General features: G+C 53.5%; 1 protein-coding gene across 2 annotated transcripts in view; it reads right to left on the minus strand.

The window, feature by feature from the left end:
• Positions 1–8,706: 8,706 nt before the first annotated feature.
• Positions 8,707–17,173, minus strand: part of Ppp2r2c (protein phosphatase 2 regulatory subunit Bgamma) — an 84,611-nt gene continuing 76,144 nt past the window's right edge. For both annotated transcript variants that reach the window (XM_075943742.1, XM_075943743.1), the window contains exons 7-9: positions 16,357–16,526; positions 14,152–14,243; positions 8,707–11,424 (exon numbers count right to left, since the gene is read on the minus strand). In XM_075943742.1, the coding sequence (XP_075799857.1) occupies positions 11,133–11,424; positions 14,152–14,243; positions 16,357–16,526 (554 nt within the window). In that variant the 3' untranslated portion in view covers positions 8,707–11,132. The remainder of the gene's footprint in view (positions 11,425–14,151; positions 14,244–16,356; positions 16,527–17,173) is intronic.

Here is a 17,173-nt window from a genome sequence, read left to right on the forward strand (position 1 = left end):
CCACTGATTGTATGAGACTCTAGGACCAAAGCATAGATAACCTCGATTCATCTTTGCCTGTATGGGAGTTGTCGAGAATGGCAAGGGTCAGAGAGCCAGGAAGTTCAAATAAGCTTGCCCCTAGCCACCACATTGCTGCCATCACCTCATGACTGGTATCCTCTGGGAGAACCCCAGCCAGTCATGGATTCTGGGTACCACTTCCCACTCCTGTGTGGCCAAGAGTCCTGCCAGGGCAGCTGCCCACAGCCTCCATGTCCCACACCTTTGCAATGACCACTGTGCAGAAATGGAATGTCATACAGCACCCTGCTGTGTAGCTAGAAGCATTGCCTTCCCGTCTGGAGGCAGCGTCCCCAGCCCGTGGGCAGCTGCTGAGCCCCATGCTTGCTCCCTCCCAGTGGAGCAACCTGAGCAAATCCCTGCAGCATTGGCCTCATAGGCTGCTTTGAAGGAGGAGAAAAGTTGATTGTCTGGGAAGGTGATCACAAAACCTCAATAAACCCTCATAAACAGGGGTCCTCTTTGAATAGGAGAACATTCCTGAATGGCTGAACCTTGGGCCAGAGGCACTGTGATGTCCTTGCTGGTTCCCTATTTAAAGCTGAAAACAGCAGTGTTTAGATTGGAGCTGAGCTAAATGACAAGATCCAAACAGAAGACCTGGCTCCCAGCTGTCTGCACGCAAGCAGCCCTCCTTCCTCCTGGCCACCTAACCAAAGCCCCTTGGCCAGTGTCTGTGTCTTACTGTCTGAAATATTCCTTGTCGGCATTAGCTAGATGCCTGAATGCATCCCATCAACATTAGGGAGACCTGAGAAGAGGTGGGGCTCGTGGCAGGGTCCCCGATCCCCAGCTCTTGCCCTCCCCACTCTAAAACTTCACTGGAGGCATCCTCGGGTCTCATCTTTGCCTGCTGTCCTTGGAAGTGGGTTCTGACGCCAGTGTGCGGCCTGAGGCCCCCCAGCCAAAGCAGGGTCTCTGGCCCAGGCCTCATTCCTCTTGGTTGGGAGTGCAGTCTCCTTCACTCAGATCTGCACAGCCCTGGTCCTGCTGCCCAACAATCCAACGGCCCCACACCCACGGGCAGATTGACTGTAGAGCTGTCTCGGGAGGACTGTCATCAGGATGCTCGCTCTTGGTCCAGAAGCTGACGCATGCTCCATCCCGAGGATCAGAGTTGTCAGGGGCAGAGCTTGGGTCCTGCAAGCCCTCACTACCCAGGCCTAGGCACCACCCTCCATAGGCCGATTAAACACACAAGGAATAGAAAGCAGAGAAAGGGGGTTATTTTATGTGGCCACGTTGGAAAGAGATGATGCCTAGTGACACTCCTCCCCAAGTACCTCTAAGGCAGTAGTTCTCAACTCGTGGATTGTGACCCTTTTGGAGGTTGAATGGCCCTTTCACGGAGGTCGTCTAAGACCATTGGAAAACACAGAGATTTATATTATGATTCATAACAGTAGCAAAATTACAGTTATGAAGTAGCAATGCCCTCAGGCTGACATCATGGCCCTGGCCTTTCATTCTTCCTATTTCTCCACACCCGTTGTGTCCGTAGTCTGTGTCTCTCCCAAAGAGGCATCACAGCTCTGACTGCCCTATAGCATTTGGTGGCAAACCAGGGGGATGGAATCTGCCTTCCCCAAACATCCTGCTGGAGCTGCTGGGATCCAGCTTGAAATCCAAGGTTTGTGGGAGTCCTGGGGTGCAGCACCCTAGTGAACAGAATCATTGGCCTATCAGAGGCAGGAACCGTGGGGTAGGTGACTCCGAGGGCCCCTTTGTGAGGACCTGGTTTTAAGTCAGCTTTATTGTTGCCCAAGAATAATCTCATAACCCAGTTGCCCCCATGTTGATGCAAAACCCAGCTCTTTCTTGCTTCAAAAGGAATCAAAGAAAGTTTATTATGAGCTCAATATGAGTAACTGGGCCTGGGGCTATGACCATTTCAGGGTGTCCTCAAAGACCTATCCTACCGTAGAAGTGGTCACTTGAGATTGAGTTAGTTGCAGAACAAAGTCGAAACAAAGGCATTGTGTGTGGGGCGGGGGATAGGCAGCCCACAGCCAATGGGGAAATCTGCTACAGGCTTCAGATTGCAATCTGATGAAATGCTTAGCTTCCTGGTTGATGGAAGCTAGCAGTCTGCTAAGCATGCGTTCTAAAGGATTATCTGGCAGTCATAAGGATGTTAGGTAGGGCACCGAGTTGGGCCATGAACAGCCAGTAAGGGAACTTCAAACATTGCATGATAATTTGGTTTGGAGCTGCAACATTCTAACACTCCACAATCATAGAGTTTTAATTGCTCAACCAACCCCGTAGAAACGTCAGCTCAGGCGTGTCCCTATCCCCCACCTTAGGGACCTTTACACCTGCAGCTCCCTGTGACCAGGGAACTAGTGGGAATGGACAGAGTCAGTATCTAGGTCATACCGCTGAGGGACAGAGGATCCGCTGTCCTTATGCTTACACGTCCTTACGGACCAACTGTCGGGACGAAGACAAACCTCAGCAGCAGCAAAGAGCTGAGTCACGGGGCTGACGTGGTGTCTCACAACCAACAGCACTCATCTTCCAGCCCTGGGAGATGCCTCACACCAGTCCAGACCCAGCAGAGCGGGGACATAGTGGCAATGACCAACAAATACCTGTGGCCAGAACCTGCATTGGCAGATGCATATGGACGCCGTAGGCCATTTTCAGTTGGCACTGGCTCCAGGCTCCAAGTCAAATCCCCCCTCCCCTGGCCTGTACCCTCTTCCTGAGTCCCCCCCACCACTGTCCGCAGCCTCCAAATCCCAGCGTGTGCTACAGACAGTCTCACTTTTTTCTGGGACAGTTGGGACCTACGTGGTGAGATTGCAAGGGTCAGGCACAAGGTAGGGGGAGCAGCAGCCCCTCAAGGCAAGGTTTTGAGGTCTGCAGACAGGAACAAGAAATGGTAGAACTCAGCAGGTCAGAGTGACACCCCTCAGGTCCACAGCTAGTGTTGACCAAGTTCCCTCCCTGTGTTGCGCTCAGTAGGCCCTGAGGACAGGTGTTGGATGAACAGCTGGGTGGTGGCAGACAGACATTGACTTCCCCAAGGGCACTGCTAATCATCCCTTCATAGTGTTTCAGACGATACCACAAACACTCACCGCTCTGACCACCCTGTCCATTTCCCAAGTCTGGACTTTGGGGATTCGGATTTGATAGTCGAGCTTCCCACCACTCTTTTTAATACAGACTCCCAGCTTTCTCTCTGAGACCTGCCAAGTCCTGGCCATGTGGCTGACTAATCCTGACAGTGACGGGAAAAGATAGCTGTTCCAGGGACGTCATTGAAACAGTCATTCTGCACTCCAGTGATGATTCCCCCGCTCTGAACGCTTGGGTTGCTAGGAAACAGTGCCGGAGGCCCGGAAGCTTTGTTTCGTCTGTGCGTCAAGTGGTTGAACTTGAGTAGTGTTGCTTTGAAAGGTAGATTGGGTGAAAAGGAACCAAACTAGGGAAGGGCTCGGGTGAGCAAGAAAGGAAGGAACCAAACGCAATGGACTTGGGCTTCATTCTGACTAGAGGATTTTTTTTCAGATAGTAACAAAGGTTCATGTCTTCCTATTTTAATATATGTGTGCATATATACATATATGTGTATGTATGTATAACATATACATGCATATATACATACACACATACATATATATAATTTATGTATTTTGCCTCCATCTGTGTATCTACAGTGCATGTGAGCCTGGTGTCTGCAGAGGCTAGAAGAGGGCACTGGGTCCCCTAGACCTGCAGTTACAGATGCTTGTGAGCCACTATGTGGCTGCTAGGAACTGAACCTGGGCCCTCTGGAAGAGCAACTAGTACTCTTAACTGCTGAGCCATCTTTCCAGCCCCCATCTTCCTATTTAATCATTAGGACTAGCTACTATGTGGGACACTGTAGCCCGGGGCTTTTCTTCCAGGTCCCTGGGCTGATCTCATCCTGGAACACCAAGTAGCTTGGTGCTGGGTCTTGAAGGCTCCCAACAGAATCAAATGTGTCCTGCGGCTGGTGTCATATGCCACCATCCTTGCAGAGATGAAGTCATTCTAGAGAGACCCTTAGCACCCCTCCTTCTGCTATGAGATTCTTGAAACAATGGTTTCCAAGCTATGGGAACTGCCCAGGAATCTCATGCTGGGAGAAGGAAAAGACTGGAGCCTGGTGCCAGGCGGAGGGGAAATTTGTCTCCCAGAAAGAGATCTTGTCAGACCGTGATGCAGAAGATACTGGAGCTGAGACAATGATGGTGCAGCAATGGGCAGGATCACACCTTGACCAGGAAGGTTCCGTTATGCAGACCTCTTTCTCCCTACTTAAAACTAACTTCATGACAGAACCCTGAAAATGGACTCGGTGGAGGGGGGTGTCACTGGACACCTTTGTTCCTCTTTCCAGTGTGGCCACCATGAAAAATCAATCTCCTTTCTCTGCTTTTCACTGTGCTTATATGTATAATTGCCCCATTAAGGGTGGGTGGCCGCCGGGGCCCAGGTTGAGCATTCTAACTTGAGGCCATAGGACTTGTCTCTTCTTGCTGAGGACCTGGGGTGGCCTCCACGATGGCCCATAGTCTCCACACACCCGCAGCAATTGTGCTAGTGCAGTGGGCTGGTCTCTGAGCAGCAGAACATGACAAAGAGAGCAGACCCTTTCTAAGGGGCGGGGGCTCTGAGCAAGGCTCTGGATGACTCTGTGGAGAGGCCTGCATGATGATGGACTGAGCCCTCCAGCCAGCAGCCAGCCAAGCAAATCGAACAGCCTCCATCCATGTTATCTCCCACTCCAGAAATACAGATTGTCTGTTACTCCCTCTGACCAGGACCTGTCTTCTCCTGGAGCCTGGCTTCACAAACTGGGAGGTGATGGCTGGTGATACCTTTTGCTGCTTGGGGACAGTTTGTTACACAGCAGCTAAGGACAGATTCTCCAGCGCTCCCCGGGGAGCAGCCGCAGTCCTCTGGGTTCTTTTCCTCACCCCTTAAAAGTCCCCACAAAGGCTGGAGAAATGGCTCAATGTTAAGGGCACTGGCTCACAACTGGCCGTAACTCCAGTTCCTGAGAGTGCTGATGGCCCTCTTGTGGCCTCCGCGGGTACTGCACACACACGGTCCACAGGTAAATGCCGACAAGCCCGCAGGAGCCTTGAATGCTTTGACCCCACAGCTGCCAACAAAGGTGAGTACCTCCCTTTTTTTTCTGGATAAATTTTGTTTTTCTAGATGTTTCCATCACTCTTGGCTCAGAGTTTGTTTATTGAAATTTAAGGAGGCAATATTCCTGACTGCCAGGACTTGGCAATTTTCAGACACCCTAAGGCGAAGCCACAGAATAAGATGTGGAAGCCGTCAATCATGTGTCCCTCACTTATCCTCCTGTTCTGACACCCTTCAATGGGAACGGAGGTCTGGGCTTTGTCTGTAGGGGTCATATGTGGCCTTCCCACAAGCATTCTTGTGCCTCGGAAACAGAAGTTCCCAGAGGGGAAAACCCTATGTTGAAGATTCCACAGCTTTGGTTGATTAGGGCTTGGTGAGTGTGGGGGCCAAGGAGGAAGCCCAGTCAGCAAAAGGCTTGCTGAGTAAGCATGGGGACCCGAGTTCAGTACCCAGCACCACTGTGGTGTGGTGGTGTAGACTTGTAATCCCAGTGCAGGGGAGGCAAAAACAGGAGCATCTTGGAGCACTCAGGGCTGACTGTGATCTACACACACACACACACACACACACACACACACACACACATACATTAGGCCATTTGGGTTTTAGCAACAGTGGTTTTCATCAGAGTGGCCGTAGGCACTGCGCAGCAACCTTTTATGATATGCAGATACGGGAAGCCGGTATACGCCCACAGAAATGGAAACACTCCCTTTGGCTCGTGCTGCTGGCTGAGCATCATCCTGCAGCTGGCAAGTGTCAGAGCAGAAAGATCAAGGTTCTGAAACAGGAAGAATGTTCCTCCCATGCTCATCTCAGTTCTAGAACGTGTGCTTGCACAGGTGTCAGAGACGCAGCTTCCAGTCTGGCTGTGCTTTGCTGTGTGGCTATGGGCATACCCCTAGGTCTCTCTGAGCCTCAAGCTCCTCCTCTCTGCAGTGTGAGGACTAACAGTACCAAGGGCAGGCTTACTCTAAGAAGAAATAAGGAGTGTACAGTGACCGGGCCCTCGGGTCTCCATCAGTGGGCACGACCGCATAGCTCCAGGCATGGCAGAAGTTTGGACAGTGGCTAAAACATCCACCACTACACCTGCAGGCCCCATGCTGCTGGGGCAGCTGCAAAGTCCCAGAGCACAGTATGGCATTCTGACCAGGGGCTCTGGGGGCGGAGTCTGGCACCAACATGGCAGTGAGTAGCCTTGAACAACTTTACCGTCTTCTGTAGGATGACATGTTGGTGACTGAGATATGCACACAGCCCTTAGTACTACACACGGTTCAGAGGCATCCCGCACTCTGTGTGTGTATGTGTGTGTGTGTGCTCACATGAATGCACACGTGTGCTTGTGTATGTGGAGGCCAGAGGTCAATCTTGGATACTGTCCCTCAGAAGCTGCCACCTTATTTTTTGAGCATCTCTCATTGGCTTGGGGCCAATGATCCCAATAGCTGGCCCAGGGTGGGAATTAGCCCCAGGAATCCTCCCCAGTGCCAGGTTTATAAGCGTGTGCCACCATTATCGGCTTTCCCCCCCCGGTGGGTTCCAGGCTTGCACAGCACCCATCAGATGACAGATCCATCTCCCCAGACCCAGAGGAGTCCCTGTTCTTACTGGCAATACGGAGTGAAGGGGCTAACAGGTGCAGGGATCGCCGGGGCTCACGGGGCTGTGCAGAGATTAACACACAAGCTTGTTTTCAAAGGGCAGATGGCCCTGAAAGGCTCTGGAACCCAAGTCTGAACCTGAGCACTGTTTCATGAAGGCCTGGAAAGCTCCTCCCCAGGGCATCAGAGGGCCCTGTCTGCTGTCCAGGGTGCAGTGTTATGGTAGGTCTAGCCGGCTGCCCCTCTACTGTTCAAGTTCTGGCCCTGGGATCCATTTCTCTCCAACTATGACCACTCAGCTCTTCAGGGGAGCTCCACCATCTTCCCCTTTAGGAAGGCCTCGGTGTGGTCTGGATGGATCCAGTTCCCACCCTTGCTGCCTGCTCTGTGCTCTGCAACTTGGGCAAGTCCTGGACGCCCCCCCCCCCCCAGCATCCTGTCTGTGAGGGAGGTGGGAATGTTCCTACGTGACCTGAGGGAAGGTTCTAGTGTGCTGGCCTGGGGCTTCTGTGACAAGGGCCACAAACTCGGTGTTTTAAAAGGAACACATATTCATCGCTGCACAGCTGGGAGGCCTTGAGTCCAATGTGGCTCTCAGTAGGAGAAGTCAAGGTTGGCAGGGCTTAACTGGGGTTAGCCAGTCTTCTGGAGGCTCCAGCAGTGACACAGCTCAGTCAGTAATGCTTGCTGGACAAGCATGAGGACCAGAGTTAGATTCCTGGAACCCAAGGAAACCAAGGTGAAGCCATCGGAGGAGAAAGGAGGATTCCTGGCTAGCTACCGGAATTGGCAAGTCTCAGGCCAATGAGAGATTAGAGGCCTCCTAGAGAGGCTGAGGCTCCTCCTCCATCTGTATAGCCAGCCATCTTCACATGGTGCCTTTCTGAAGCTTTCCTTGATGTCACAGAGGGACAGATAGTCCCCCACTATGGAGAGCTCAGGAGATCTGATGGGACCACCTGGGTCATCCAGGATTGTCTCTCTACCTCAAGGGCATGGGAGCAGCCGCCGACACCAATGACGGTGCTCTGTCACTATAGCTGAAGTTGGACTTGGTGGACCGAGGTCACAGCATCTGATACCAGCTTCCAACTGAGCATCCACACTGTTTTACCAATTCAGACATGATCCTTAGTCGCTCCTGAGCCTCAGTGTTTCCATATAGGAAATGGGTGTAGTGACAGTACTCTGTCCACACTCTAGAGAAGCATCCTATGGAGACTAGGCTACCTGATCCTGTATCACAGCCTGCACAGGGGCACCGAGTTTCCATGACACAGCTTTTATCTCGTTAGTCAGCCAGAGATCCTGAGGAGCCATGCTCTGTTTACACGTGTGGGTCAGAGGTCAGCCAAATGACACATGGCCAGGAAGTGACCTCATCTCAACGCTGACATGTGGACAGATGGCGATCTTAGTCCTGCCACCCTCCTGAATCTAAAGGACCTTGAGCGTGAGAGGTCTGGGCTGCAAGGAATACAGGGAGCTGGAGCTCTGACTTCCTCCATCCAGCCGTCCATTTCCAGAACCCAAAGTTCTGCAGGGTGGGGCCCACCAAGGGACTCCAGAGTTGAGGCCAACCCCAGAGAGCACACGCAGCCGGAATACTAGGCTAATGCTCCTCTCCGAGCCTCAGTTTCCTTCCCTGTGTATGTACTGAGTCATACACAGCTGCTACCCAGGGAGACAGGCTGCCTGTCATGGAACACACGCCCGGCAGAGGCTCTGCGGGCTGCATCTGGGGACCCCTCCCCCAGGCACATATACGATTGGTGTCCCTACTGACTATTTCCTCCACCTGGGTTAGGATCAGGGCCAAAAAGACGCCGCCAGGTGTGACCCCACCCCACTAGCCCCCTCCTGGACCAGCTGTCTAATCAGCAGCCTTCTGAGCCTCGTCTTAGATGTAACATTTGTTATTTTATTGGAAAAAGCTGGTATTAACATATTTATAATTTTATTCAACAGTTGGATAGTTTGTGAGACACCGAAGAAGAAAACAAGAATGCACCTATGAGCCACGGAACCCCAAATGATTGGGCCTGACTATGTTACCAGCACGGACAAACCCAACACCCTCCAAGGGCTTTGCCCTCAGAGAAGAACCAAAGCAGAAGAGACAAACTTAAAACCCCCAACGATGTCGCAATGATTATGGGAATGCCACATATTCGAGACCAGAGAACTTAAGCAGAGTCAGGTAGCAAAGTCTGTGGCTTGGCTCTGGTCCCTCTTTCTCACACTGCCCCTCCCCCCTCCGCAATTCTGTCCTCAATCAAGACACGCAGCAGCAGTGCTATCTGCAGTCTGCTCTGGACCTGGGTGATGTCCTGGGGTCCCAAAGACATGCTTTTCTTCTGAGATCGTGTTCTGTCTCTTTTTCCTTCCTACTTTGGTACCCAACGTTTAAAACATAGTCTAGAAACGAGGGGCATATGAAAGACCCCTCCTTTTGAAGACCGTGTGAGATGGAACTTTGAAGACAGCACGCGTGACACCTGTGATCTCACGGCAGCAACCAGCTCCCAAGACAAGAATCCTTTCTAACGCCGAACTGCAAAGGCAGGTGGGTGTGCCAGAGATCCAGGCCTGCGTGCAAGGCCCTCTCACCTGGATTTTGGCTTCAACGAGATTTTTGTACAACTGGCCACATTCTTCAACTTCCTTTCCAAGAGGGGAAAGTCGCCTGATCTTTTGATTGCTCTTTTTAATCAGGGTCAATATGTACATATAATACTGTCCAGAGTGCCTGGATTTTACAGTGATGGATAAACATTCTTCATTCACGTTGATTTAAAAATAAACTAAAGAAAAAAAACCCAAAAATGTAATGGACCCAGTTTCTGTGTAAATACATGGCCGGAAGTGAGTGTGCATGCGGTTGTGCTTTGACACACACAAGGATACCTTGATCCACTGAGAAAAAAAAAAGCTCCGTTGCATCTGTTTCCTGGTCGGCAGTTCAATCCATGTTGTAAAAACAAAAGCCCCTCTGCTCGCTGCTTCCAGAGTCAAAATGCCAAGTCCTGCAGTTCTGGGATTCCAGGAGGGAGGATGGGGGAGGGGTCACCGAGTGGCCACTGACCCGTGGCTCTGGGGAGGGCTGCCTGGCTGCATGCAACCTCCTCGGGGAGCAGCGGGGAGGGCAAGGAGAAAAGCTGCAGGAACAATGGAGGCGAAGTGCATCTGGGAGGCATGCCCAGATGCCACTAAGCAGAGCGGGGAGCCACTACCGATCTTCGCTGTCTTCTCTCCGGTGTCATCTCGTCACCGGTGTACCTGCTCGGGCTTCACCAAGTACAGATGCTTCCCTTCCAGAACCTTCCATTGGGACGCTGCTTGAACACCAGTCACCAATGTGGTGGGCCGGAAAGAGCCCATGGAAAGACCTGCATGGGACCCTAACTCAGCCCTCGGGGTGTGACTCCTTAGGCACCCCGTTTCTCTGCTTTAGTTTCCTCCTATGTACAAAGGGGATGGTAACCATACCCCATGCCTCATGGCTTGAGGATTCTGCAGTCAGGGACAAAACCCACTGTCAGCTGCGGGAAGATGACTGGCTAGCATGGGAGGGTGACAGCAAAACCACCACAGAGTGGGCTGTGGGGATCCATCCACAGCCACTATGGACTGAGCACCATGCCCAGCGTGCAGTGGGCACTCACAAACAGACGGCAGTGAGGTAAGGCTACAGCCACACAGGGTCCCCAGTCCTGCCTCTCAGGACTTGCCCCAACCTGGAAAAGCCACACAAGGAACCTAGCCCTGCCTCAAGATTAACCCTAGGACTTCAGCTTGCCTCTCAGGACCTGCCCCGGCCTGGCACCTAGGATACAGAATGACATCCCAAACACCCCAGTGGGGAGCTGGCATTGCCAGCGCTCAGTGAAAATGCATCGTCCAAAATCCAACATGAGCCAGCAGCTCCAAGCCAGGGCACGCGGCTGGCTCCTTTGAGGACCCACACACAGATCTTGCCTGGCTTGGGAGCTTCACTCTTTCTCTGGAGCCCCATCAGGGACCAACTTGACTTTCCCTGATAGGAACTGACCCACTGCAGTAAAAATCACCCCCGGACCGAATCAAGTCCTGATAATAAACAAAGGCCCAGCCTGAGACAGAAGGACCGTAAACAAAGGAACCCTGGACCAAGGCCTACCAGACACATCCATTTCATCACCTGCGACTGAGGCTCCTTCCTTTCCTTTGTTTAAATCGGCAATTGCCATCCAAGGCAACTCCAGCCGAGGGACTCATGTCCCCACAGTGGCCACCATGCTCATCTTGCCCTCCTACAGAGGTGGCCAGGAGGGCCACTGAGGCCAGCTAGTGCATGTCAGAATTGACCTTATCCTGGAAGATGTACAGGTTGTTGGTGGCCGCAATGGCAATGATATTCTCTGCTGGGTGCCAGGCCGTGTGCAGGATCTTCTTGGTGAAGTCCAAGCTGTCCACGCTGATATCATCACGCCGCCGCTTGCCACCCACACACACGCGCCTGGGCTTGAGCACTGCCCTGGGTTTGCTGCTCTCCCTGGAGGCCTCCAAGGTCACGTCCCGCTTGGTATTGCGATCGAACATGCGGAAGAAGTTGTTGTAGGCCCCGGTCATGATGACACTGGGGAGAGAAGAAGAGGACTCAGTGTGGGAAGACAGAGGGGACACGGGCGCCCTGTAGCTATGATGTTGCCCCAACACTATGGGTACCTTCCCATCATTTGTACACGGCCTAAGAGACACAAGGCTTGCTTGTAGCCCCAGGGGCAGCAGAGACAGGGATGACACTGAGGTGTGACCATGGCTGTCCCAGGGCCTCTGTACCTGCCAGGCCTATGTTCCCTCCACAACCTGAGTGGCTAAGCCAATAGATAGATTAGTGCTCACCGCCATGGATGATACGGAGTGAGGCACATACCATGGCAGACAAGGGACCCTGGAAGCAGACTTCTGCTCTATGCCTTCTGTTCCATGGACTTCGTCCAGTGAGACATGGTGTACATTAGTCCCGTGATGCATGTAGAAAGCAGGCCTGGGCCTAGAGGAAGGATTTGGGCTTGGGCCTATGGGAGGCTGGAAAAGCTATGGGGAGAGGAGGAGGAAAAGCCCAGGGCAGGGGTAAGCTGTTTACCACAGAGGGCTCCACAGAGGAGGGAATAGCCACTGTTTCAGAGACTGATGTAAAACATAGGCCTACACCAGTTTTGTTTATACAGGTCGCAGAACACCACTTCCTTGTGTGTATGCATGTGTGTGTGGGGGGGGGGTCATTCAGCCTAAGAAATTGGCAAAGGCTACATAAAGTCACTTCCCAGGGGGCTGATTCAGATGAATTCATCTGGTCCCAGTTAGGGAGTGAAATCAGTACTAGAACCAAAGCTGGGTCCCGTGCCCCGACTCAACGATGCTGGAGGGAAATGAAGGTGCCACCTTCACTCAGGGAGCAACACAGCAGCCCTTTATGGGCCCATTTACTAAGGGGTGTACGCCCTCTTTGAGTCTAGCAGAGCTGACTGTGGTCCTCAGGCTTGCCTTAAAGGGATGGGCAATTTGTTTCTCCTCTTAGCCCTGGGCCCCTAGAATGTAGGCATTGCGGTTCCTGTCCACAGACAGACCAGGCTCAGAGGAAGGCAGAGGCAGAAGGAAGGAGCGGATTGCTCTTTACTGCCCAGAAATATGGATAGCTGTTGACTGGACACTCCTGAGGTCCCTCCCACCAGATATCTCTTCCAGTGGTGGTGGGGGAAACAAGTACAGAGATGACGAGAATTTGTCACTTCATAAATAGCGAGCTACAGGAAGAAAGCCCAGGATTCTGTGGGGCAAGGCAGAGAGCCCCAGGACAGCTTCCTGGAGGAGATGGCAGTGGAGCAAGCCTAGGTAGCATGTGCTTCAGCAGGATCCCAGAGTAGGGGAGAGAGGATGTGAAGGAAGAAAAGGAGGCATGGGGCACATCTATGCGAAGTATCAGGCAGAAGTGGGCTGCTGCTGGGCCTCCATCAGTCAGAGAGGCTTGCTGGGTTTTGTGCTGGGCTTAGGGACTGTCTGGTTACATGCGCCCCCTGGTGGCAACATGAAATGCAGGCAGTGGGTGGTAACTTCAGCCATCTACCCTAATATCCTGCCTTAGCATTCTCCTTCAGTGGACGCTCTGGACCACCATACGCGCGCTCTGTTCAGCACGGTTATGTCACGAGCCCCTGCAGAATTGGTGGACCCTTGCGATGACAGCAGCTCCCATGTGGGACCTGGCCTGCTCTGAGTGGTTTCCTCAGAGTGGTTCACTCGCTGTCACCACCACCCCTACTTGAGCACCGCTCAGCCTTGAACACAGCCACCCTTAAGGGCCAACTCAGAAGCTCTGGAGCATCCTGCCCACCCAGGCGCAGGGCAAAGCAGATGCCACCTGTGTAGATCCACCCCCTGGATGGAGGGGAGTTTGGGCTGAGGCTCTCCTGCCACCGCTTCTCACCTGCCGATGGAGGGACAGGGAACGCGGGGAGGGAGGTGATGCCTCAGAGGCTCCAATACAAACACATGCCGGGTACTATGCTGCCCTGGTCACCTGGAGCCTCTCTCCTTCATCTGGGCAGGAGGCTATGCAGCTGTCCACCCACAGGAGACCCGGAGAGGCTCACCTACCAGCCGCGGGTAACTAACTGGGCCTGAGCCCTGTAGGGTCTAAGAAAGCATGAGGGGGACAGGGAAGCAATGTCCCCTCCCCAGTAGAAAAGCTTCTGACCTGGGGGGGGCAGGCACACAGGAAGGCAGACTCTTGGGTACGGGAGGGGAATGAGGTGGGGTGAAGGATGCAATGGGCCCATCCACATCACTGTGCTGGGTCCAGGCTGTGGTAACACAGGAGCTTGTGCCATGTACGAGGGGCTGGGTTCCAGGCTGTGGGATGGGAGAGATGCATCACTACTAGGTCACCAGTTCAAGTTGTGAGCCCCAGAGGACCCATGTGAGGCTGCCAGCGCGATGGTAGGAGGAAAGTGTGGGTGGCCTAATGCCTTCTGTCTCCTGGGGATGAAGATACTGGGCTACAGCCCTCACCCGAGGGCCCGGGATGTGGGAGGCACCTGGCTGATCCTGACCCAAAGTCCCACAGCACCCTAGGTCAGGGGGTTAAAGTGGGTGTCAGCATCAGTCACAGGGGTGAAGCAAAGCTCACTTCTCAGCCCTGAACTTGAGTCGGAGAGCTCTGCCTGCTAGGGAGGAGACCTCCCACACCGCAACCTGGCAAAGTGCAGCTCTGTGATCACAGACGACAGAAAAGACCCCTCCCGGAGTGAAGGGTGAGGGGCACAGCAGGGTGGCTGAGGCTGGGTGCCTGCAGCTGGCTCACCTGTCACTCCCATTCCACGCACACTCAAACTTGTCAAAGATGCAGTCACTCTCATACAGGGAGCAGAGCTTACTCCGCAGGTAGTCGTGGACCTGGAGAGAAGAGGGGAGAGGCTGAGCAATGGGCACCAAATAGCCCTGACACCTCCATGGGACCGATGGACTTGGCATAGCCCTGAACACACAGCTGACCTGGAGCCATGGGACACGGAGACAGCATCAGGAAGCCGCATCCTTAGAGGAAAGGGAGCGTTCACCGCTCAGAGACCATAGAGCCTGTCACTGGGGTGGTGGCAAAGGGTGGACACTGCTGTCTACAGTCTAGGGGGCCACTCCTCCTGCTCTAGACTTTGGCTCACGGCCCTACCGTGCTGTGTCACCATCCCCATGGTCCCACCTGCCTGGGACCCCAGAGGACCAAGCCAAAGCTCTACATCTCTCTGATCCCCCGAGGCCAGCACCCAGCAGTACACTGACCAAAACCAAAGGGCCCCACGGTGCTGCCAACCCCGCCAGCAGGAGGGGTCCTTAAGTCCGCTCACACAGGCCCATCAGTCAGTAGCAGGTCCAAGCACAGGTGTGGCAGATTCTCCTGTGTGCCAAGCCTGGTTTGCTCCCTGGGGGCAGGAGGAGGCTTTAGCTATAGGGAAAGAGTGAGCACCAGACTTCCTGGGCCTGCCGTGAAGACGCAGCGTCTTCAAGAACCATGGGCTGAGGGAGATGGTGAAGTCTTGGGACAATCCCACGCCTTGCAGCCCATTCCAAGACTCTTTTTGATGGATGGATTAGCTCTCGCGTGTCAAGTATTGCAAGATGGCCAAGCACAGTCCCACTATCTACAGTTTCCAGGACACAAGAGTCACCTCCAAAGACACGAGTGGGAGTAGCCATTAATCATGGTTATTTTAGAATCTGTAGGTCAGCTGTACAGAAAGCCAGGCACTGAGCTTCAGCGCTGGTGAAAACAGTAATGCTGCCCCTTCATGGGGTCCCCCAGGCTTTCAGAGGCCCAGAGGCTCCACACTCACCCCTCCCTAAGAAAACATGTATACACCTAGGCCTGTGCTGTCTGCAGTATTGTGATGGCCCCAGGGGGCTGGGAAGGCGCTGGTTCATTCAGTCAGCTCACACCTCACAGGAGGTCGTTTCCGACCTCAGTCTTGGGCTGCCGACACTTTCCCAGGGGACACAAGAGGGCCTGTCCCTATCTAGAGTGTACAGGGCAGGACCTAGGCAAGAGGGGAGCCACAGGCCCTGCCCACTGCTAACAAAGGGGCGGTTGGGTCAATGGGAGAATGTGGCTTCTAGGAGTCCCTGCCGGAATCTTTTCCTCTTGGGTGCACCTCCTCAGCTTTGGAAGGAGAGGAAAAGGGCTGAGCTCAGGACTGCCACCACTGAGCTGAGATGCCTCTGTCACCCTCCAACTTCCCAGTGTCCCTGTCTGCAGAATGGGCAGTCAGTATCGTCTTTGCTGGAGCAGGACAAAACAGGCAATGGGCATCTGTGTGGACACACACACACACACAGCCCTGTGTATGCAGGTGGAGTTTCTGGTTGATTCCTTATCTGCCAATCCAAAGTCCAGGCGACCTTCAAGGCCCAGTGCAAATGCAGTTGCCTCCAGAAAGCCCTGTCCTGCCCCCGCCACATATGCCAGACACCCACAAGCTACACTAGACATGTCTTGTTTAAACAGCAAGTCAGCTTTATCCCGTGCTCCACCAAGAGACCTGGGAGGATGAGGAATGAAGGAAGCTTCCCCAGAAGTGCTCAGAGGTCCACCCTGTACACTGACTCAAAAGACTACCCTGAGGGTCTAGAAACATCTCCCACGCGGCCACTAAACACAGTCCACACCCAGATGTTTCTGGCAGAGTCACGCTTACCTACTTAGTGATAAGGCTGTGGGTGCTGGGGTGGCATCTGCACTCTGACTTCAGGCCTGGCTTCATGTCTTTCTTTGCCTCTCCCTCCCCTCCTTTCCCAGAAACTGGAGTTCTAGCTGCAGGTGGCAGTCCCATGCAGGAACCTCCTCAGCACCAGTGTCTGTGCTAGAAGATTCTCTGCGGCTTCATCTACAATGCAGCAGAGGAAGCCCCTGTGGCTGGACAGCCCCCTGTGGGGGTGTCAGCACAAGGAACGGGGTGTTCCTGGGAGATCTCACCCCACACAGAGGGCCCCAAGGCTGCTAGACCTCCACACACACCTGGTAGGTCTCTATGGGCCTCGCCTCCATGTTCAAGTCCCAGACCTTGACCGTGAGGTAATCCCTAGTGAGCATGTAGCGCCCACTGTGGCTGAACTTCACGTCGGACACCGAGGAGATGATCTCTGAGAAGAAAGAGCGGTTGCTGGGGTCCTCGGGCTCTTCAAAGACTGTGGAGAGAGAATCAGCGGCTGTCATCGATTGCCTTGCTCACAGTCAGAACCACACAGCCCACTGTATCGGGCTTAGCTGTCTGTCTATACCATCGTCATTCATTCACTTGTCAAGCCTTTTCCTAAACACCTACCAAAGCCCTTGGCTCTAAGAACCCTCCAAAGAGGAAAAGCCCTGAAAGGGCTTCCTTGTGGAATTATGCTAATTGAGTATTTACTGTACTGCGAAGGACTTCATCTAATCCCCTAATAAAAACGGCAGGGTGGTGGCCTAATTATCCCCATTTTATATCCAAGAAAACTGAGGCTGAGAGCGAGTCCACGAGCAGCTCTCAGAGGCAGACGAAAGTATTTGAACCCAGAGCTACACCGGCTGCAATGCTCTGCTGCCCCCTACTGGCAGTGCAGAGCTGAAAGGTTCTTGGCAGTCTCTAAGCTGGGTCTGATGTGGTTCTGGTCCCAGGTCTTCAAGCCAGAAGCTGCCTCTGGACATGCACAGTGGATACCTGAGGTCATGCCCCTAAGTAGCCCTGGTGGCAGAGCAGATAGGGACCAGGATTGCTGTGGGGCTGGCATCAACTCCCTGGGCTCTGTGGGCAGACAGGGGGTGGGGTAGAAGTGGGGTACTGGCTGGCAGCCAGCCA

This window comes from Microtus pennsylvanicus, chromosome 12, assembly GCF_037038515.1.
Source record: "Microtus pennsylvanicus isolate mMicPen1 chromosome 12, mMicPen1.hap1, whole genome shotgun sequence".
Classification (NCBI taxonomy): Eukaryota; Metazoa; Chordata; class Mammalia; order Rodentia; family Cricetidae; genus Microtus; species Microtus pennsylvanicus.